Below are 20643 nucleotides of genomic sequence, written 5' to 3'. Positions count from 1 at the left end.
CATTGAGAAATTTGGAGAATCAAGTTGGACAGCTAGCTAATGCTTTAAGTAATTGACCTCAAGGATCATTGCCAAGTGACACAGAAAATCCTAGGAGTGAAGGCAAGGAGCATTGTAACGTTATTGCATTAAGGAGTGGAAAACCTCTAGAGCCACCTCATTCAAAGCCTAGCCAACAGAAGGGACCTATTTCTATCCAAGAAGAAGGGGAGGAGGAAGATCATGTTGCTGTTCAAAAGGAACAAACTGATTTTGCAATAGAAGAGTGCTTTGTTGTTGATGTCATTGAAGAGCTGGTTTCAGAAGAGTTGGAGAAAGGGTGTATTAAAAAGTAAAAACCCACTAGAGCTTTCATTGGCAATAGAAATTGAACAAGTGGATGATGAAGGAAGTAGATATATGGCTTGGTTAGAGGCAAAACCAGCTAAGGCATTTAGAGGGAGTGCATTCGAGCCTCTTGGGTTAGCTAAATGTGAAACTCAACCCCCTAACCCATCAATTGAAGAGCCACCTATGTTAGAGTTCACACCTCTCTCAGAACACCTTCAGTATACCGATTTGGTTGAAGCCAAGACACTCCCTGTTATTGTTTCAGCAGTGCTAACAGAGGAGCAGGAAGATATGCTACTTGAAGTGCTGAAGAAGTGTAGAAGAGCACTGGGATGGAATATAATAGAGATCCAAGAGATCAATCTTTCAGTGTACAAGCTTAAAATTTGGTTGGAGAAATGTTACAACGGTATGTGAAGCAGCAAAGGAGTTCGAGTCCAATTATGGAAGGTGCACAAGAAGAAATCATTAAATGGCCTTGGGAACTAGAGCATGCAGTGGATCAAGCATTATTGGGGTGCACCATTGGAGTGTGGCAAATCTTCAATCATCCTTCAAGATGCTTAAAAAGGGAGGCAACCCAATTTCATTGTTTTTAGTTATGTTTTTGGTTATTAGTTGATTAGGTGTTTAATAAAGTTAGTAGGTAGTTTCCAATTTTGTTAACTTCACTTGATAATAAAATTGGAAGATGACTTGATGACATGTATTTTTGATGTGCAGGGAGTGTGGGGAACACAAAGAGATTGAGTGGTTGTTTTGCCATATTGGGCAGAAACCCAAACTGCTGAACAAAGCATGTGGCAGTACCCAGGAGAATTCACTATCTTTGTCACAGATTTGCTGCAACAAAGTTTTGTTCAATAGCTACGGGTCTGGCATCCTCTGCTACAAATTGTATTATGTGTTCGTTGATGTAGCGATGTTGTAGCAACGCTACAGCAAAGATTTTTCAGCTAGCTACGGGTCTTACATTCTCTGTTGAAAATTACATTCTGTGTTCGTTGCTGTAGAAATGCTACAGCAACACCACAGTGAGGATAAAACCACTCACTTGACCTGGTTTAACCTTAAACCCAACCAACCCATAATTCCCATACCTCTAAAACCATCTCAAACCATTGCTGACCCATACTGACCCGAACCTATTTTAAACCACCCAACTTCTGAACCAACCCTTTTAAACCCAAAACCCACCGGAAAAAGAAAAAAGAAAAAAACTATTACCCACCTTCGCCCACCTCTGTGCTACCTTCTTCACCTATCTTGCCTACCCAACCAAACCCCTAAATTCCTCACTTTCCATCTTCGATTTCCTTTTCCGTTGTCTATCCTTGCTGCACCGATGTTGTGTTCGATTTCTGTGTGCTTAGGGCTGCTCCATTTGCGCTCCCTCTTTGCATCAGCTAAGTGTTCACATTCATGATGACACAGCAAATCCGTAGTTGATTCAGGGAAGTCGTTTTCTCCTTCTTTTTCTTTGTTTTTCCATTACTTTATTTTTCTTTGTTTTGCTGTGAGGACACTGCTCATTTTAAGTTTGGGGGTATGCTTTGCCCTGTTTCAATCATCGCATGTGTCATCTTGTCATCTTCATTTTATAGATGTTCTTAGTTTCTTAATTTTCTTTAACTTTCTTATGTGGTTTACTTTAAATGCTGGATATGTTGTTTTAGTTGCTAATTTGTGAGTTGTTGTCCAACATTTTAGAGTCAGGATTTTGTTATTGTTGAGTTAGTATATTTTGTGATGTTTCTACTGTTTGAGGCTGAAGCACAGTCAGTAGAATTTTTTTGTTTTGGTTTGTAAATGTGTTGTGTAGTCAATCTGTGTTATTATTTGATTTGGATGGTAGTTAGTTAATAAGAATGTCAGTGCTTCTTCATCTGATTTTGTTGGAGATCTTACCACAAGTCTGCTATAATGATTTGATGTCTGCATTTACTCATTTCTGTGATGTCATATTATTGATGCACCAAGTGATGTTTCAAGCTCTGGAGAACCTGGAAAAGTTGGATCAATGTGAGAGTTTAGGATCTTAGAATTGGTTGAATGAGAACCTTGAGACTTACACATTAGGGGTCCCCATTTGGGTGTTTCCAAGAATTTTTGTGCATTGCAAGGTTTGACCCCCTCCCTTACCCCATAAGAATAATGCTCCGCTGTTTTGGGCCGCCTCGTAACCAGGAATATGCATGTAACCCATGTGTATTTTTTACGTCAATAGTGGCTTGGAATACGAGTATATATATATATATATATATATATAAAATTAAAAAAAAAACTGTTACCCACCTTCGCCCACCTCTGTGCTACCTTCTTCACCTATCTTGCCTACCCAACCAAACCCCTAAATTCCTCTCACTTTCCATCTTCGATTTCCTTTTCCGTTGTCTATCCTTGCTGCACCGATGTTGCGTTCGATTTCTGTGTGCTTAGGGCTGCTCCATTTGCGCTCCCTCTTTGCATCAGCTAAGTGTTCACATTAATGATGATACCGCAGATCCGTAGCTGATTCAGGGAAGTCGTTTTCTCCTTCTTTTTCTTTGTTTTTCCATTACTTTATTTTTCTTTGTTTTTGTGTGAGGACACTGCTCATTTTAAGTTTGGGGGTATGCTTTGCCCTATTTCAATCATTGCATGTGTCATCTTGTCATCTTCATTTTATAGATGTTCTTAGTTTCTTAATTTTCTTTAACTTTCTTGTGTGGTTTACTTTAAATGCTGGATATGTTGTTCTAGTTGCTAATTTGTGAGTTGTTGTCCAACATTTTAGACTCAGGATTTTGTTATTGTTGAGTTAGTATATTTTGTGGTGTTTCTACTGTTTGAGGCTGAAGCACTGTCAGTAGATTTTTTTTTTTGTTTTGGTTTGTAAATGTGTTGTGTAGTCAATCTGTGCTATTATTTGATTTGGATGGTAGTTAGTTAATAAGAATGTCAGTGCTTCTTCATCTGGTTTTGTTGAAGATCTTACCACAAGTCTGCTATAATGATTTGATGTTTGCATTTACTCATTTCTGTGATGTCATATTATTGATGCACCAAGTAATGTTTCAAGCTCTGGAGAACCTGGAAAAGTTGGATCAATGTGAGAGTTTAGGATTTTAGAATTGGTTGAATGAGAACCTTGAGACTTACACATTAGGGGTCCCCATTTGGGTGTTTCCAAGAATTTTTGTGCATTGTAAGTTGGCTGAGGTTTGACCCCCTCCCTTACCCCATAAGAATAATGCTCCGCTGTTTTTGGCCGCCTCGTAACTAGGAATATGCATGTAACCCATGTGAATTTTTTACGTCAACAGTGGCTTGGAATACGAGCATATATATATTATAAAAAATAAAAATAAAAATAAAAAGAGAAAGAAATAAAGAATAATGCTCCGCTGATTTGGGCTACCTAGTAACCAAGACTATGCATGTAACCTATGTGTATTTTTTACGTCAACAGTGGCCCGGAATATGAGCATGCAAAGGCACTCTTGTTTGTGATCTTGTTGAGTAACCGGGTATCTTCATCACAAATGAACGATATTCGCGTAAAAAGGCAGGATGACAACAGCATTTAAAAAAAAATGTTCATAAAGAATAAGTTTGGGAGTCAAATGCTCAAAATAGTATGAAACAAGTTTTTTGGGGTGTAAAAAGATATGGGTCCCTAATTAGTGGAGAGATAATAATTTGGTCAACATATGAGATCAATGAACTAAACTTAAGGACCATGATTCAGCTAGACTAGGGTAATCTAGGGCAAGATTCTTAACTTTCACACACACACACAGAGGGCATCCTTATGAGTAAAGTATGACATTTAAGTGTTATTGGCTAGACGTGTTGGATCTAAAAAAAAATTGAAAAAAGATTGAGAGGCAACTTCTGTCTAACACCCATCCTATTGCATGATTAAGCCAAGTTATTTGCTTTTCTTTTCTTTTGATCTCTTAATGCTTTCATTAGTAGTTAGTTGGTGTTTTCATTTGTCTTTATTGCTCGAGGTCAAGCAATGTCTTAAGTTTGGGGGTGTGATAACTCTATGAAATAGAGTTAAGATTGGTAACTTTATACTTGAGATGGCTTGATTTACTTATCTTTGTTTTAGTGTTAGTATTCATTAGATGTTGTCTTATTGAGTCTTAACATGTTGTATCTTGTATAGGTCATTATTGTCACTCTTACATGAATTTCCCTTCAGATTAATGGATGAATTTGATTAATACTATTTCTCTTGAAAAATGTAGGTGAAGATTCATAATAGAAGAAGAATCTGCATGTCCTCTAACTTTGCTGTAGAGTTTGCTGCAGCAATACGGAGCAGAATATTCTTAGATCCAATTCAAGTGGAAATGACCAAAAAGGGCTAACTTAATGGACTTTCTTCTTGTCATTCCATGAAAGATCTCAGCCGTTGATATCAAAAGAAAATGTTCTAATCCTATAAGCCACTTTTAACCTAGCACTTTTGGGGGAAAAGAAGGGTACAAAGGAGGCAAAAACGTGAAAGGAGAGAAGAGGAGGAAAAGAGGAGAGGAGAGAAGAAGAGGAAAGGAGGAGAAAGAGGAGAGAGGGCTGGAGCTGAATTCGTGGGAGAGCTGCTGGGGAAGAAGGACTGATGGAGAAGAAGGTTGGAGCTCTTGTGGAAGCATTGAAGCTCTTAGTGTCTTTTCCATTTTATAACTCAATCTTCTTATCTTCTAGCTTAATGATAACTATATCTATCTCTTTGTATTTGATTTCTGTTATGGGCTAAACTTGTGTTGTGTTGGGATGATAGTAGTACCTAAACTTGAATTTTAAGATGTAACTATCATGTGTTCTTTAGTTTTATTGCAATACAATTTATTGTCAATGAATTCAGCATGTTATATTGATTAATTTCGGTTCTTAAATGATCTTTCATGAACGATTGTTATGATTTTGTTAACTGGAAAGTTAATGCAATCTAGATGTTTGCTGAATTGTGTGAGTTAGCATAATCTTTAATTAGTTTGTGTTAATTAGTAGGTTGGGTAGGAATACCCAATTACCTCACATTGCCATGATTGGGATTGGGATTGGGTTTAAATTGCATTCAGATTTCAATTCTTCATAGGAATATGCAGATGTTGAATTAGGATGCTAAGCATATGTGTATTGGAAAATACCATATTGCCATTCATTCCAAGTTCTTGATATATTTTGGGGTTGTAGTATTACTTTAGTATTTGCACTATAAAATTTAGGGGAAGGGAAACTTGATTCCCAACACTCTTTTCACTCACTAAGTTCCTTCTATTGCTCAATCTCCATTTTAGTTCTTTAGTTTAATTACCTGTCATTTGGTTATTTAGTTAGTCAATCACAAATCAATCTTGTTAATCTTGTTTAAATCAATTTTACTTTTACATTGAAAGTTAATGATAGAATTCTCCGTGGGATCGATACTCTACTTATCATTTATTACTTGATTGCAACACGTGCACTTGCGTAACATCTTGGTACACAAGCAACATGTATTCAAGTTCAAAGGACTTCACACTGTCCTCCACCCAGTCAATGTCCCAGCTGAAATGTGTCAATGGAGGTCCTTGAGGACCAACCAAAAGGGGACCAATGAAGCACAAAATTGTTGTCCATACCGCAAAAGAAGCTGTTGGTTGTTCCTCACAATGAGTTCATTCACACCAGCCATGATACAGGGCTAGTATTGGCTCTTGTTACAAGGGTAGTCACGCCTCCACCTGAGGTGACATTCCCTCCACCCATCAAAGAGTTACTTTCTGATTTTTCTGATGTGGTTCCTGATGAGTTGCCAAATGAGCTACCTCCTATGCGCGATATTCAACATGCCATTGATTTGGTACCGGGTTCGGTGTTACCAAACCTACCGGCTTATTGCCTTAGCCTAACAGAGCACAATGAACTCAAAAGACAGTTGAATGAGTTGCTACATAAAGGATTCATTCAGGAGAGCTTAAGTCCATGTGTTGTATCGGCATTACTGACTCCAAAGAAGGATGGCTCATGGCGCATGTGTGTGGATAGTAAAGCAATCAACAAGATTACAATCAAGTATAGGTTTCCTATATCGCGGCTTGATGACATGTTAGACATGCTATCCGGGGTTAAGATCTTTTCTAAATTGGATCTTAGAAGTGGATATCATCAGATTCGTATTCGGCCTGGAGATGAGTGGAAGACTGCCTTCAAGACCAAGGATGGACTATTCGAATGTAAAGTCATGCCTTTTGGTTTGACGAATGCACCTAGTACATTCATGAGGGTGATGACACAGATACTCCGTCCTTTTATTGGTCGATTTTTGGTCGTATACTTTGATGATATATTGATCTACAGCAAGCATCCAAACGATCACATCGATCATCTACGGCAAGTCTTGAGAGTGCTTCGCCATGAGAAGCTATACATAAATCTCAAGAAATGCTCCTTTATGCTGCCAAAGGTTGTGTTCCTTGGTTTTATTGTCTCATCACAGGGGGTTGAAGCTAATCCAGAGAAGATAAAAAGTATAACAGATTGGGCTGCACCAAAGACAATCATCGAGGTTCGTAGTTTTCATGGACTTACATCGTTTTACAGGAGATTCATTCGGAACTTTAGTGCAATCATGGCACCTATTACCGAGTGTTTGAAGCAAGGCAAAGGTGAGTTCAAGTGGACAGCAGCGGCAACCAAAGCCTTTCATCTTATCAAGCAAAAGATGATAGAGGCTCCAATACTTCGCCTATTTTGACTGTATATTTGAGGTAGCAACTGACGCCTCACATATTGGTCTAGGAGGTGTATTGATGCAAGGAGGTCACCATATCGCTTTCTACAGTGAGAAACTCAATGATGCCAAGCGACGCTATTCAACATATGATCTGGAGCTCTATGCTGTTGTCCAGGTGTTACGCCATTGGAGACATTATCTCATCGGCAAAGAGTTCATTCTCTATACCGATCATGAGGCGCTGAAGTATCTACATTCACAGAAGTCGATCAGCAACAAGCACGCTAAATGGGTTGCTTATCTCCAAGAGTTTGCGTTCATATAGTGGCTGATGCATTGAGCCGAAAACTTACTCTTAGCACATTCTCAGCACACACAGTTAGCATTGATCAGATACGTGATGAGTATGCATCTGACGAAGATTTCAACCTGCCATACAAGGAGTTACAGCAAGGCAAGCAACATCATAAATACTCACTTCACGATGGGTATTTGTTTTTGGGAACTCGGTTATGCATTCCAAATTCTTCCCTACGACATCACATCATACGGGAGCTGCATGGCGAAGGTTTGGGAGGTCACTTTGACAAGGATAAAACTATCATACAAGTTACTGATCGGTATTATTGGCCCCATATTGCAAAGGATGTTGATCATGTAATCAAGAGATGCAAAGTCTGTCAGCTAGCCAAGGGAACCAAGCAAAATACAGGTCTGTACTCACCATTACCAGTTCCTCATGCACCTTGGATTGATATTAGTATGGATTTCGTACTTGGTCTACCCTCAACAAAAGAGCGATCCGACTCCATCATGGTTGTGGTTGACCGATTCTCAAAGATGGCTCACTTTATACCATGTCGAAAGACCTTTGATGCATCTCACATTGCAAAGATATATTTAAAGAGGTTGTACGACTACATGGGCTACCAAGTAGCATTGTCTCAGATCGTGACGTCAAGTTCATGAGCTACTTTTGGAAGACATTGTGGCTGAAAAGTAACACAAAGTTGCAGTTTTCAACTGCATTCCATCCACAAACTGACAGGCAGACAAAAGTGGTGAATCGAAGCTTGGGAAACTTACTGAGGTGTTTGGTTCGTGACTATGAGAAGACATGGCCGTCCATACTCGACATAGCTGAGTTTGCTTACAACCAAGGAAAAAATTTCGATCGATATGGTAATTTCGACTTTGAAAAAGGTCGAAATTTCCATGTTTCGGTCTAAATTTCGACAGAAACTGGATACTTTTTATCTTACTCTTGAAAAGTCAATTTCGAGCCTCAAATGCACTCAAATTGATTTGGATTTTTTGCATACTACCTATTTCAAGCATAATAAACACTATAGAACTACTAGTTTCTAAAAAACTACTGAAAATGTAACATCCAAGTATCCAACATTCCAAGTATATAGTACATGAATCAGAGAAGAAGCAGGAATGTTATTACTTACAAGTTACAAGTCTATTCTATTCAAGCCTCAAGGTCTCCCTCTTCCGTCTGCACCCCATACAAATGACAATACAACTCCCATGATGTTTACCCCATATAGTTTTGGACATAGTCAACAACTACATCTCTGTACGTGGCCTCATCCACATGCATAAGATTTCCTAACGGTGGGAAGTTGTGAATCTCCAAAGGAACTGGTAGTGGTGGGCCTTGTGACTGTGGAATAGTGTGGAAGATCTGCTCAACAAATGAAAGAGCACCCTGGCTCTCAGGACTAGGAGAAGGATAAGGAAACTGATAAGGTCCCAGTGGCTGACTCCGATAATTGACAGTGGGAGGGACACCATAAGCTCCATAGGTTGCTCCATAACCATAAGGCTCCACTAGTGGCTGACTGGCCTGACCCTGAATCTAATAGCCAGGAGGGACACTACAAATTTATAGATCAACACTCTAAAGTAAACATACGTAAATTTGGAAACAATCTAACATGATTTAAGGCACAAATGAAACAAAAATCAAAAAATGAGGAAGTTGGTTACTCACCTTGCAAGATTTGAGAAAATGCACAAATGGAGGAGCAAATCAAGTGTTTGAAGGAAATGGAATACTAGAAATTAGGTGTAGAAGGGGATGAAAGCAAGAGAAATCAGCAAAAATTTCAAACACAGCTCGAAATGGCAAGGGCGATATCGCTCGATACGTCGAAATAGCGTCGATAGGTCGAAAATGAGCTCGATTTGGATATTTTATAACTTACGCAGGTATCATTTCGGCCCGATATGGTATCGGGCAGAAATATCGAAATATCGACTCGTATCGGCTGATATATCGGTCGATACGAAACTATATGTACACTTTTTGTTCCTGCAACTACATTTCGTTTCGATTTCAATTTTTGCAGACATTTCGATCGATATATCGACCATATCGATCGAATTTTGTTCCATGCTTACAACAACTCAGTTAATCATACGACAGGTCGTACTCCTTTTGAGATTCTACTTGGAGTTCAACCCCGACGGCCTATAGACCTCATTCCACTACCACCACAAGCACGCGTGAGTATTGAGGCTGACGAGTTTCTGCACCATATCACAGAGGTACATGCTGATGTTCGCCAAAGAATAGCTCTCAACAATGATGTCTATAAGGCTACAGCAGATTGTCATCGACGATATGTGGAGTTTCAACCAGGAGACATGGTGATAGTTCGTGTCAACCCAGAAAGGTTCCAACATGGGGTCAACAACAAACTCCATCCAAAGAAGATGGGTCCATACAAGGTGTTGAAACGCATTGGACCAAATGCTTATGTACTGGAGCTACCAGAAGAAATGAACATAAGCAATGTCTTCAACATGGCTGACTTACATCTTTATATAGGACACCACTCTGATGATGGAGATACTAAACAAATGTTGAGGCTACCCCAACTCAAGCCACCAATCACTAACATCATTGAGGAGGTTTTGGATGACTTTTAAAAAACCACTCGCCGTGGCACTGGATACCATGCTTTCCTCGTCAAATGGAAGAATCGTCCACGACATGATAGCACTTGGATTCATGCTGATGATTTCAAGAAACTCGACCCCGATTTGTATGAACGTTACATGTCATTCATTCATTCGTCGGAGACGAATGTTTTCAAGCCGGGGAGAGTTGATGCAAAATTAAAGACATATCTAATAAATAAAAGGCCCATTGGGTTAGGCCCATCAAAGGCCTAAAGCTATCACCTGAATTAGCCCATGGCTTTCATGGGCTAGGGCTGTTTTAGTGGGTTAAAGTTAGCCCACATATGTTGAACTTTATAGTCTAGACCTAAGCCCAAGTCTAGATTTTAAAAAGTCAATAAAAGGGGCTGTGGCTTGAAAATAAAGGAACTCTTTGTCAAAGAGGTAGGTAGTAATTGAGTTATTAATAGGTGGGTGGTGTTAGCTAGTAGTTGGATGTTACCATTAATGTTTATGTCTCTTTAGAATGCCATATATAGAGACTTATGTAAGAGGTGAAGACACAACTTATGAATTGAAATCAAATTGCTTGCTAGCATTCCTCCTCTTTGGAGAACCCTTGTGTTTGATCAAGGTAGGTTGGTGTTCGATCCAATCGATCCACCTTGCGGTGTGAAGCCCGGGTGTTACGTGTTACATTGTTATTGTCACTTTCTTCATTATAGTTCTGCCCCTATTTGAAGATCTATTCAGCCCGTTATAATACCATTCTAGTTTCAACCCTCTTTCCCATCTAAACTCTGTTTCACTTTAATTCCATCAAATTTGCAATTGTCTCCCTGTGAAAAGGTCCTATTTGGGTACTGTTTTGATCAATCAAATTTGATATCTACATTACTTATCCTACAGAAAGATTTGTTTCATATCTCCTTTACATAACTTTGTTCCCTCACCACTTACTAACTCCATTCATTTAAAAGGGGGGGGAAAGGAGATCTTCAGATGTTCTCTCATCCAAGATAGCAAGTGGCATTGAAAAAGGAAATGGATGCCTTGGTTTCTTGTCAGAAATGGGGCCCAATGGATCTGTCTCTAGGTAAGAAGCTTCTGCAGTGTTGCTGGGTCTACACAATAAAGTACAATTCAAATGGCTCAGTTGAACAGGTTAGGTCTTAGTTGGTAGTGAAGGGTTATACTTTAGACCTACAGTCTGGATTATTTTTAGCGCTTACCACCAATTAAATTGGCCTCTACACCAGCTAGATATCAACAATGTTTACTTACATGTTGATTTACACAAGGAGGTATATATGGAGGAACCTCCCAGGATGTGTTGCTTAAAGGAAGATTTCTCAGAGTTTGTAAGCTACAATGGGGAACCTATGTTCAACGAAGTCACCTAAAGCCTAATTTGACAAGTTTGGTTCGATTACTACTCCATATTGATTTTCAGTGTTACTCTGAATCTCTGATCACTTTATAGTGTTTGGTGCTAGGGTTCTAGAGTGATTGTATTGATCAATGAGGTTGACAATATTATCATGTCCGGGATGATGCAAATGCATCTAAGATTACAAAGACGGAATTTTATCTAGATCAGCATTTAAAAACACAGACTTGGGTGCCTTCAGATAATTTTTGGTATTGAATGCTTTGAGGTAAGAAAGCAATTAGTATGTCAGAGAACAGAGATAATTCGTCCTAGATCTTTTGTCTGATACTGGTAGGCTTGCTTTTAAACCATCACTAGAAGTTTGGGACAAGCACCCGGGGACGAAACCACTAGGAAACTTAGTTATCCAACTGTTAGTAGACCTAACATGTTCTTTTTTGCTAGTGTGTGTTGTTGGCCAGTTTATGCAATCACATACAAAGGTTCACTAGGAGGCAGCATGTTATGGTTTACGGTATCTAAAAGGGGCATCAGGAAAAGGACTCATTTATCGATCTCATCATCATATATCAAGAATTTTATAATGCAAACTGGGCTGGTGCTGACAGTTATGGAAGATCCACCACAGGTTATTGTACTTACACATAATGCAAGAAGCAAACAACTATGACTAGATAAGTGCTGAGGCTAAGCAGAGGGCTACAAGACACAAACAACCATGCCCACATAAGTACTGAGGCTGAGTATAGGGCAATGGCTCATATTGCAGCCAAATGGATGCAGTAGAAGTCACTGCTTCAAGAGTTAGGTTCTCTGGTTACCTTTGAAGCTGTTCTATGATAATCAAGCCGCTATGTACATTGCTAGCAACCCCTAGTGTTTCATAAGAGGGCTAAACACATTGAAGTTGATTGCCACTTTGTCAGGAGCATAGTTATGAAGAAGTTGATCGCTACTTTATTGTCTCCTCTGACCAAGCCTATGTTTAGTAATAGTTTCCTAACAGATGCTCCAGGCTAAGGAAAGACAATTTATATGCTCTATCTAGAGAGGAGGAATGTAAAGTTAGGTTTATCCTACAGCAGGGGTATTTGTTCTTGACTATGTGGTTAGTCCCATACTGTTATGTTTCTATTAACTATGCCCTATGTGTTAGGTAGCTTCCAATTAATTCTTTAGTTTCCTAATTGTTCTCTACTACTGAATACTGTCATCACATCCACATAAGTTTTATTATTTTTTATGGACATATTAAGTCTGGGTACTGCTAATAGGTACTATCTATTATGAGTCCAGATCCTCTACCCCCAATTGACCGTGCTCCCATGCCCCCACACTCACATGAGTATGGGGTCCACACTGCCTGACCTGACAAAGTGTGGACCCCAGTACTCATGTTAGTGTGGGGGCGTGGGGGCATATGATCTGTTTCCATCTATTATTGTCCTTTTTTGGTGATGTTGTTCCCCCTCTCCCCCCCCCCCCTCCTTTCTTCTTCCTCTCTTCTTTATTTCTTTATTCATTTGATACTGTCTCTTCTAGGATCCATGTAGCTGACCCCATTAAGTTGGGATAAGGTTATGATGTTGCTGGGTTGATAATACTGATTTTAGATTCTGATATTATCACAACAACAATGTCATTTACTCTTGCAATAAATCTAGTGAACTTGAGAACAAAAGAGCAATACATACTTGAGCTGACGAGAAGCTGCCACAGGGTGGCCAGGTACGAGTCATATCACTGACGTAACCATGCAACTCACAGCCAACATCCATTAGAACAAGGTCACCATCTTTGATCTAGGAAAAAGATGAGGAAAAAAAAACCTATTTGGTTACATGAATGAGCCTCCACTAATAACCAGAAGGAAAGCAGTTTCAAGTCCAAATTAGTAGCCTTACTTTCTGATCATTTCGAGAATAGTGTATAACACTACCATTCAGTCCACCACCAACAACTGGATTGAACCTAGCCCAAGTGAATAAACTCTTCAATAAATCGACCAGGGAAAAAAGTTTTATATTTATGTCTAGAAAGAAAGCTGAACAGAATGCTACTAGAAAATAAATAAATTCTTACGCCATTCTTTGTGCACCTCTCATCCTGCATTCATATTCAACTTTGGCTGAAAGCATGCCCTCATCAGCTAATGTTTTTGATTGGATCATAGTCTGTAATAAAGCCTGTCCAGGTCAAGAAGAAATTTCAGTTTTGATAAGATGCACTGCTTCTAGGTGATAATCTTGAAGTCTGGGTGTACCACAGGTATTAATTCTTACTAAATGCATAGCAGTAATGACATGCAATTGATGCAGTTATGGATATTATAAGGTTCCATCTGACTGAGAGTCGAACAAATAATGCCTTTTCCACTCAAGAAATCTTAGAAAGACAGGGCTGGGGGGAGGGGGAGGGGAAGAGGAAATCAAACAGATTTAGTACATCTTCTTATTAAATAGTGAAGAAATATATTTGTTCATCTTTCTCTTTCATAATCCAATATCAGTATAACTTTATCTAGTGAAATTATCTCGTAAATGAAGAGGAGAAAGGGCGAACTTGGTGCTAAAGGCTTCCACACAAGTAGAGTCCAAGGGGGCAATTTTCCTACATATGTTTTACCCCAAAAATTTTTGCTGGGAGGCTGCTTAATGCCTTGACCGCAGGTTTAAGCAATCAAAATATTCTATATAAACAAAAAGAAACAACCCTAAATGGTGGTTACTGGTTGATATCAACATTAAGTTTCCCGAAGCAGATTGTCGTCAACGGAAAGATACAAAGGGATGGAGTGATGGATGATTGAAAAATCATAAGTGACTAAATTAGACAAACCAAAAAAATTTAAAAAATAATAATAATAGAAAGAAGCTTAGAAGTTAGACCAATAAATAAAGTGATAGAAGCAAAGCGGAAAGGAATGTTCCAAAAATACGCAACAAAGACCAACAAAATGCATGACCATACGATCATATAGGATAAACCAGAGGTAAAGGGCAAGGGAAGTCTGAGTAAGACCCAGTTTGTGCTGGTCAGAATTGACATGATAATCTAGATGTAGACAATGTTTGCGGCATGGATTAGTCAAGAATGACAGAAGAGGATTGCCAACATGGATTAGCCAAGAATGACAGAAGAGGATTGCCAACCTAAGTAATTGGTAAAGGGCTTAAGTGGGTTTAGTTGACCAGATACATTTGCAGTATTTTATTTAAGAAGTTTTTTTTGGATGAATAAATAATTATATTAAAGAAAAAAGGACAAACAACTAAGGTCTTTAATCAAAAGACCGAAAAGAGGAATTGAGACCCCAAGAGACAACAATAAGCTTGTTCCTTGGGGTATCATCAACAGGGGGATGGAGAATAGCTAACAGTCTAGAGGAGACATCGAAATAGATGGCATTCCAAATCGTATCGATAGATTGAGATTTGGAGGTCCATCTATGGGGAATAGCTAACAGTTCATTTAAGAAGTTATGGAAAGCGCACTAACAAGAAATTAAATCTAAAATCAGACAAAGTCAAGATAAACATACTAAGATCAGAAATCAAAGTACATACAGAAGTACCTGGCAAGCTATAGAAGCGGATTCTCTCATCAGCCTAATTTCTGATGGTGATTTCATCCACCTCAATTCATGGGTATAACAAGAAAGATCTTTCACTTGTCCACTTAAAGCTGCACTTTGCAATGCCTCCAAGTCCATATAGGCTGGCGAAGCTGTTTTTACATTATGGAACAATTTGGATGAACTTTTGATCATTGTTGGAAGAATCTGGACAATGGATATTATCAAAATTTCAGCAGTGACAACCGTAAAAAAAGGCTATACAGCAACAAAGTTTCATGTTTTAGACATGAGTATATAGTTATCTGCATATATCTCGAATAAGGATGCCGTTTGAAGGTGAGACATTATCACAGTGTGCAGTAACAGTGAACCAAATAAGCAACGGAATATGTGTCACAACTCACAAAGACATGGGAGAAGCCATGGCATGTAAAAGAATTCAATATACGAAGATTAAACAGGTCGTGGGTCAACCTATTTTAAAATAACATTAAGCTAACCTTTCATACTTTTACCAACTCTTACAAACATATACAACGACTTTAAGTTTATGGAAGAAAAAAGCTGTACCCAGTGGACAAAGCTCCCACGTCTGCAGGGTTGTAGGACGGTTGATAAGCACATTTATATGTGAAATCTTAGGGCATAAAGCATGCATTTTACACACTTAGAGTGGAGCTACCTTGGGTTTTATGTTGTTTTTGCAGATTTCATGATCTTTTAGGACTTGAGCGAATATTTGGAGTTTTGGGTATGAAACATGCAATTTTACACGTCAGGAGGTCCGTTCAAATTCTCAAGTGCAAAAATGGGCTTGATCTGAAGCATGATGGGCTAGAGATGTGATTATGGGCCAACTCCAAAATATTTAGAAATAAAGAAGCCAATTTTGATCTACGACTGAGATTAGTTAGGATTTTCATTTTATTTTACTTTATTGTAGTTGAAAAATGTATGGGCCCACAAGTAGTCAAAGATTAGGGTTTTCTATTTTTTTCTATAGATTTTCTAGAAGATTTTATTTTATCAGATTATATTCTTTTCCTTAATTATTTTTTCTCTCTCCCCACTATCTATTTCTTTTATTTTATTATTTCCTTAATAAACTCACTTATTCTTTTAAATATATGTTTTTTTTTCTTTTTTTCTCTTTCCTCCCCACTTTTCTTCCAACTTTTCTCTCCACGTTAACTTCAAAACAAAGTTTTTTATTTATTTATTTTTCTCCACTCTCTCTCTCTCTCATACTTAGATTTTCTAACAACTTTAGGGTTTCCTTTATTTTTTTTTCCTTTTTCCTACTTATTATTATTTTTATTTTATTTCTTTATTTATAAATCATTCATTATCTCCTATAAATAGACCCTCCCCTCTTAGACCTAGTTACACAGTTCTTTTTCTCTTTAGTTTTTTTATAGCCGTCAACCCTTTCTTTCTCTTTAGTTTATTTAAGCTTTACATTTTAATTTCTCGTTAGTTTATTTAAGTCTTGCACCTTATATTCTCTTTAGCTTATTCTAGGTTTTTCTAGTTCTTTGATTACTTTGTGGGTTCTAGTTTCTAGATTGAGTGTTTAGGTTCAATTTTTCTACGTAATGCAAGGAATATTGAAGTTGTTTAGTTTATATTATGCAAGTGTATTTCCTTTCTTTTGAGCAATGCAATTTCAATTTCAATTTCGAATTCAAGCTTCAAGTTTCGAGTTTCAATTTTCAAGGGGATTCTTTTTTCTTTGGGTCTAGCAATTGCAGATTTGGTTCATTCCAAATCTAGTTGTTAGGGTTGGTTGAAATTCAAATCGATTGTTCAAGGATTATTTTTGTCATTCAAGATTCAAAGATGCAAGTAAGTAGCCTCCGTCAATAATCTTCTCTCCCCCGTCCATTCTCGCTTCTGTCTACCCCTCCCTATTCTTAACTTAGGATTTATTTTCAACATTTATTTATTGTTTTCCTTTCCCCTTGGGTCCTTGATCAAAGATGCATGTAGTCGTGCCTCTCTTTGGTTAAGGTTTCCCTTTTCCTTTTGTTGCTTCGTTATTTATTATACATTTTTTTTCCTGCATTTTTTTATTAGATGATGAATGGTTAGGTTATGTTCGTTTTATTTTCTAGTCTCAATTCGATCGTATTAGATGTATGAATTAAGATCGCTCATTTAGTTTAATTAATTAGTTAACAAATTTGAATCATTGCACTCTCGCATTACCATTAAGAGGTCAAATTCTAAGTGGCATATCTCCCTGAGATCGACCCATTAGCTATATGATACCGTGCGCTTGCAGTTATTTTATTTTGCAAACAACGGCCATAGTGTAAGTAGTTGTATGCCACTTAGCCTTCCATGGAGCGTGTTTCTTGACTCATACTCGTGACCATTAAATATCAATGAAGCAACCTAACCAATGCACCAATTACCCCTCTCTCTCCCACTAAGGAATAAATAAACAGCCAATTCCATTATGTAATTTGAAGGAATGCATATCCATGTTCTCCTAACCCCACCCTCACCCTCACCCTCACCCCTTCTTCTACCCTTATTTTTGGAAGGGTGTGTGTGTTCTTTTGTGGTGTTCCTTTTTCCTGTTCTTTTTTTTTTTTTTTTTGTGGTGGGGCGGGGGGGAATTTGGAGATGCTGAAACGCTGTCAGAAGAGGTAGATGGTTAAACAAAGAGATAGTAGTCTGATGTTGAATAAGTGCACATAGATAATGACCCAAATTCTGCCTTCAATACTCAGAAAAATTACAAAATGAGCAACCAAAATAGCTTTGACAGTAAACATATCAAAATGGAAAACTTTTAAGAACCGACTGACCTTATGCATTTGAGTTACAGGGAATGCCTGGTCAGCTTTGAATGTACTCAAAGCCGCATCAACTCCAGCAATTTGTCCTTGCCAAATGACATCCTGAAAATAACATTTATACATTTGGTAAACATAATTAAAACTATAACCTCATAGCATGAAGCATAACCCCCAATATACCATATTTGCAATTACAAATGTGAACTACAAAAGCTCAGATACCTACATGCATAAGTTCTATATGTTATATTTATCTCAACAATCTGGATCAGACAGCCTCATTGCAAAAGCATGGGTAACGCTTCTACATTATTAAGGGTTCAAACCTTATCCCAACACCGGGGCCTGATTGCACAAATCTTCTTCCAACATCAACTATCGTATTATCTTCTGTTGTACTGGGCATGCCTCTTGTCCCAACAAATTGGGCATAATTACATCAATCTTACTCTAACAAGCACTATTCATCATCTATTACCTCATAAGAATTCTAACATTCTACATTGCTTCAACCTAAGGCATGTCCAGCCTTCTGCCTATACTTGTACCATTCCATAGTCAAACATAAAGCTTGTTGCTAGAGGTGTATATTTATACATATATTATTTGGTTAACCCTTTCAGCCAATACTTAGCTCATTATAACATTTCCAGTGATATAGCCTTAACATAACTTCATCTTTTAGTTATAGGGAATACATTAATCGCACAATGATGCTAAAGCATTCTCCATCTCTCCATCCACTCTATTTTTATGAGCATCATGTTTATCCCTTCCACTTTATTCATGATTTAACCAGGATGATGAAAACCATCAATCTGGTTTAGACTAAGAAACGGGATAAGTATTTCCTCTGTGTAGAAGGTAGTATAAATCGTGACATGGTTCAAAAACATTCAAAACTGTATGGTTACAGCAAGGTTGACAGTAACAGCTGCATGGAGGTTTTGTTACATGAAAGGCTGTAAAGCATGATATGGAAACTAATGAAAATGTAAATTTCTCAAAGAAACTTACTTGCGGATCTGAATCTGGCATAAACATACACAATCCAACTTCCTGACCTAGGACAGCTACACCACCAGGTTGCTGGCAACCAGTGACATACAAATAATCAGCATCCTGTCTGAATGTATAAGGTACAACATCATTCATCATTTTTACAGGAGCAGCTGCAATGATGGCTAAACTCTTCTCTGGAAGAAGCTCCAATAACCGTTTCCTTCTTGAGATATACTCATCAGCAGTGATGCCAGGCGTAATTTCCCCTTCTTTTACCAACTGCAAAAACGACAGGAACGTCAAGGGGAGAAATGGGATCAAAATAAATGTTAAGGTTATCCCAGCGGCATTCTAGAGGAAAAACAAAAGAACATGTACACAAGCAGAACCTGAGGGTGAGATGCAGCAGTTGGCTGCCCAGCGTCCACGAACCTCCCGGTAGAATAGCCGCAGTATCCAAGACACTGAAAGATGGGGTCCCAAGAAGGAAGAAGAAAAAAAACAACCCTCAAGTCACTAAGCGAAACCAATTACTCTTATGCAACAGAGTTAACCATAACAAAGGAAAGTTAAATAAAGAATTTTTTTCCCCCTGCTGATAACCATATCTCTCGACGAATTGTTTTTAAATGTAAAAGGAAGACGGTAACAGATCAAAGACACCTGCTACCAGAGATGGAACGCAAGTATCAAGATAACCATGAATTCAAGAGTTATCAGTTTCACTCAGACTGCAACATTAGGTTCCACCATAGAAAAAGAAGACAAATACTAACAAGTCAACCGTAATGATGAAAAAACTACAGAATTAAACGTCTCCATTGCTGTCGAAAACCACAAAATAAAGTAAAGTCCGAAGCTTTCTGACAGGCTATAAAAGCATCAAAGTTTGAAGTAAACTATACTATACAAAACCAAATAAGGAGACAACAACAATTGAGAAAACGATCAAAACACAGAAAAAGATCACATTTTTATCCTCTGCTTGAACTGACTCCTGGACTAGGCAGAAAATAAGGAAAAAGAAATTCCCATTTTCAAATTTTGAGAAAAACCAACAAGAAATTAATGATAGAACGCTTGGAATCAATGGAGGCGCAAATAGATTGATTTGACTAGGCTCCCATTGAGCAAAAAACAAGCTTGATCACTGGGAATAACTGGTATCAGAAGAGACGAGAAGGGGAAGACGAGAATCACTGCTTTCAACTTTGAAAGTTAGAAGGAGAGATTAGCGATGGGAGGGGAGTTGAATTACCTGTTTGTATGGGATTCTCTTTACCAAGTGTCGTCCCAGCCCAGGCATCTTTGCTCGCTGCCTTTCCTAGAATCCTCTGTTTCTTCTATTCCTCCTCTGTTCTGTTCTGTTCTGTTCTGTTCTGCCTCTCTTTCTCTCTCTCCCTTATGTATCGCCTGTGTTCCCAGTAAATACAGGGTGCAGTACTGCAGCAGCCTACTGTTGACGCTTAGAAACCGCGATCCTTAGTTACGGAGTTACTGTTTAGCTGTTTATCCTCACAAGTCACAAGGTTTGAGCTGTTTTTTTTCTTCTTTTTCAAAGGGCGGGTTGGAATTGAAAAATGCAATCCTTTGAGGTGTCGGCCCTGTTTAACCTGGCCCGGCTGACCTTGATTTGAACCCAGACCAAATCCTTTGAGGAAATGAAACTTCTATTTTGACATAGAAATCTTTGATACATTGATTAGATTTTGAAAAAATGAATCAATTGTAAGTATTCATTTTGAATTTAGTTTAAATGCAACTAATACATGTAATTCATCTTATGAGCAGGTATTTTTTTTAGCCTTGCAACAAATTTCTGCTTATGTTAATTGGAGCCTTGCTACTATACGAATTGACAGGTATTTTAATCATTGCCTCAAAAAATAACTTCAACCCATACAAGGAT

At 38.2% G+C, this 20643-nt stretch overlaps 1 protein-coding gene across 1 annotated transcript in view; it reads right to left on the bottom strand.

Annotated features, from left to right (window-relative positions):
* LOC149008559 (Metallopeptidase M24 family protein) overlaps window positions 1–20268 on the bottom strand; it is a 45085-nt gene extending 24817 nt beyond the window's left edge. Inside the window, exons 1-8 of the mRNA XM_089165948.1 lie at window positions 19993–20268; window positions 19124–19198; window positions 18750–19013; window positions 17742–17834; window positions 14923–15129; window positions 13431–13534; window positions 13253–13319; window positions 13043–13150 (exon numbers count right to left, since the gene is read on the bottom strand). Of these exons, the coding sequence (XP_089022074.1) occupies window positions 13043–13150; window positions 13253–13319; window positions 13431–13534; window positions 14923–15129; window positions 17742–17834; window positions 18750–19013; window positions 19124–19198; window positions 19993–20040 (966 nt within the window). The 5' untranslated portion in view covers window positions 20041–20268. The remainder of the gene's footprint in view (window positions 1–13042; window positions 13151–13252; window positions 13320–13430; window positions 13535–14922; window positions 15130–17741; window positions 17835–18749; window positions 19014–19123; window positions 19199–19992) is intronic.
* Between the last annotated feature and the right edge of the window lie 375 nt (window positions 20269–20643).

The sequence above is a fragment of the Hakea prostrata genome, chromosome 8, assembly GCF_041222555.1.
Source record: "Hakea prostrata isolate BN-2017 chromosome 8, UWA_Hpros_2, whole genome shotgun sequence".
NCBI classification, from domain to species: Eukaryota; Viridiplantae; Streptophyta; class Magnoliopsida; order Proteales; family Proteaceae; genus Hakea; species Hakea prostrata.
The sequence above is the reverse complement of the archived record's forward strand: the minus strand, read 5'-3'. Positions and strand labels throughout refer to the sequence as shown.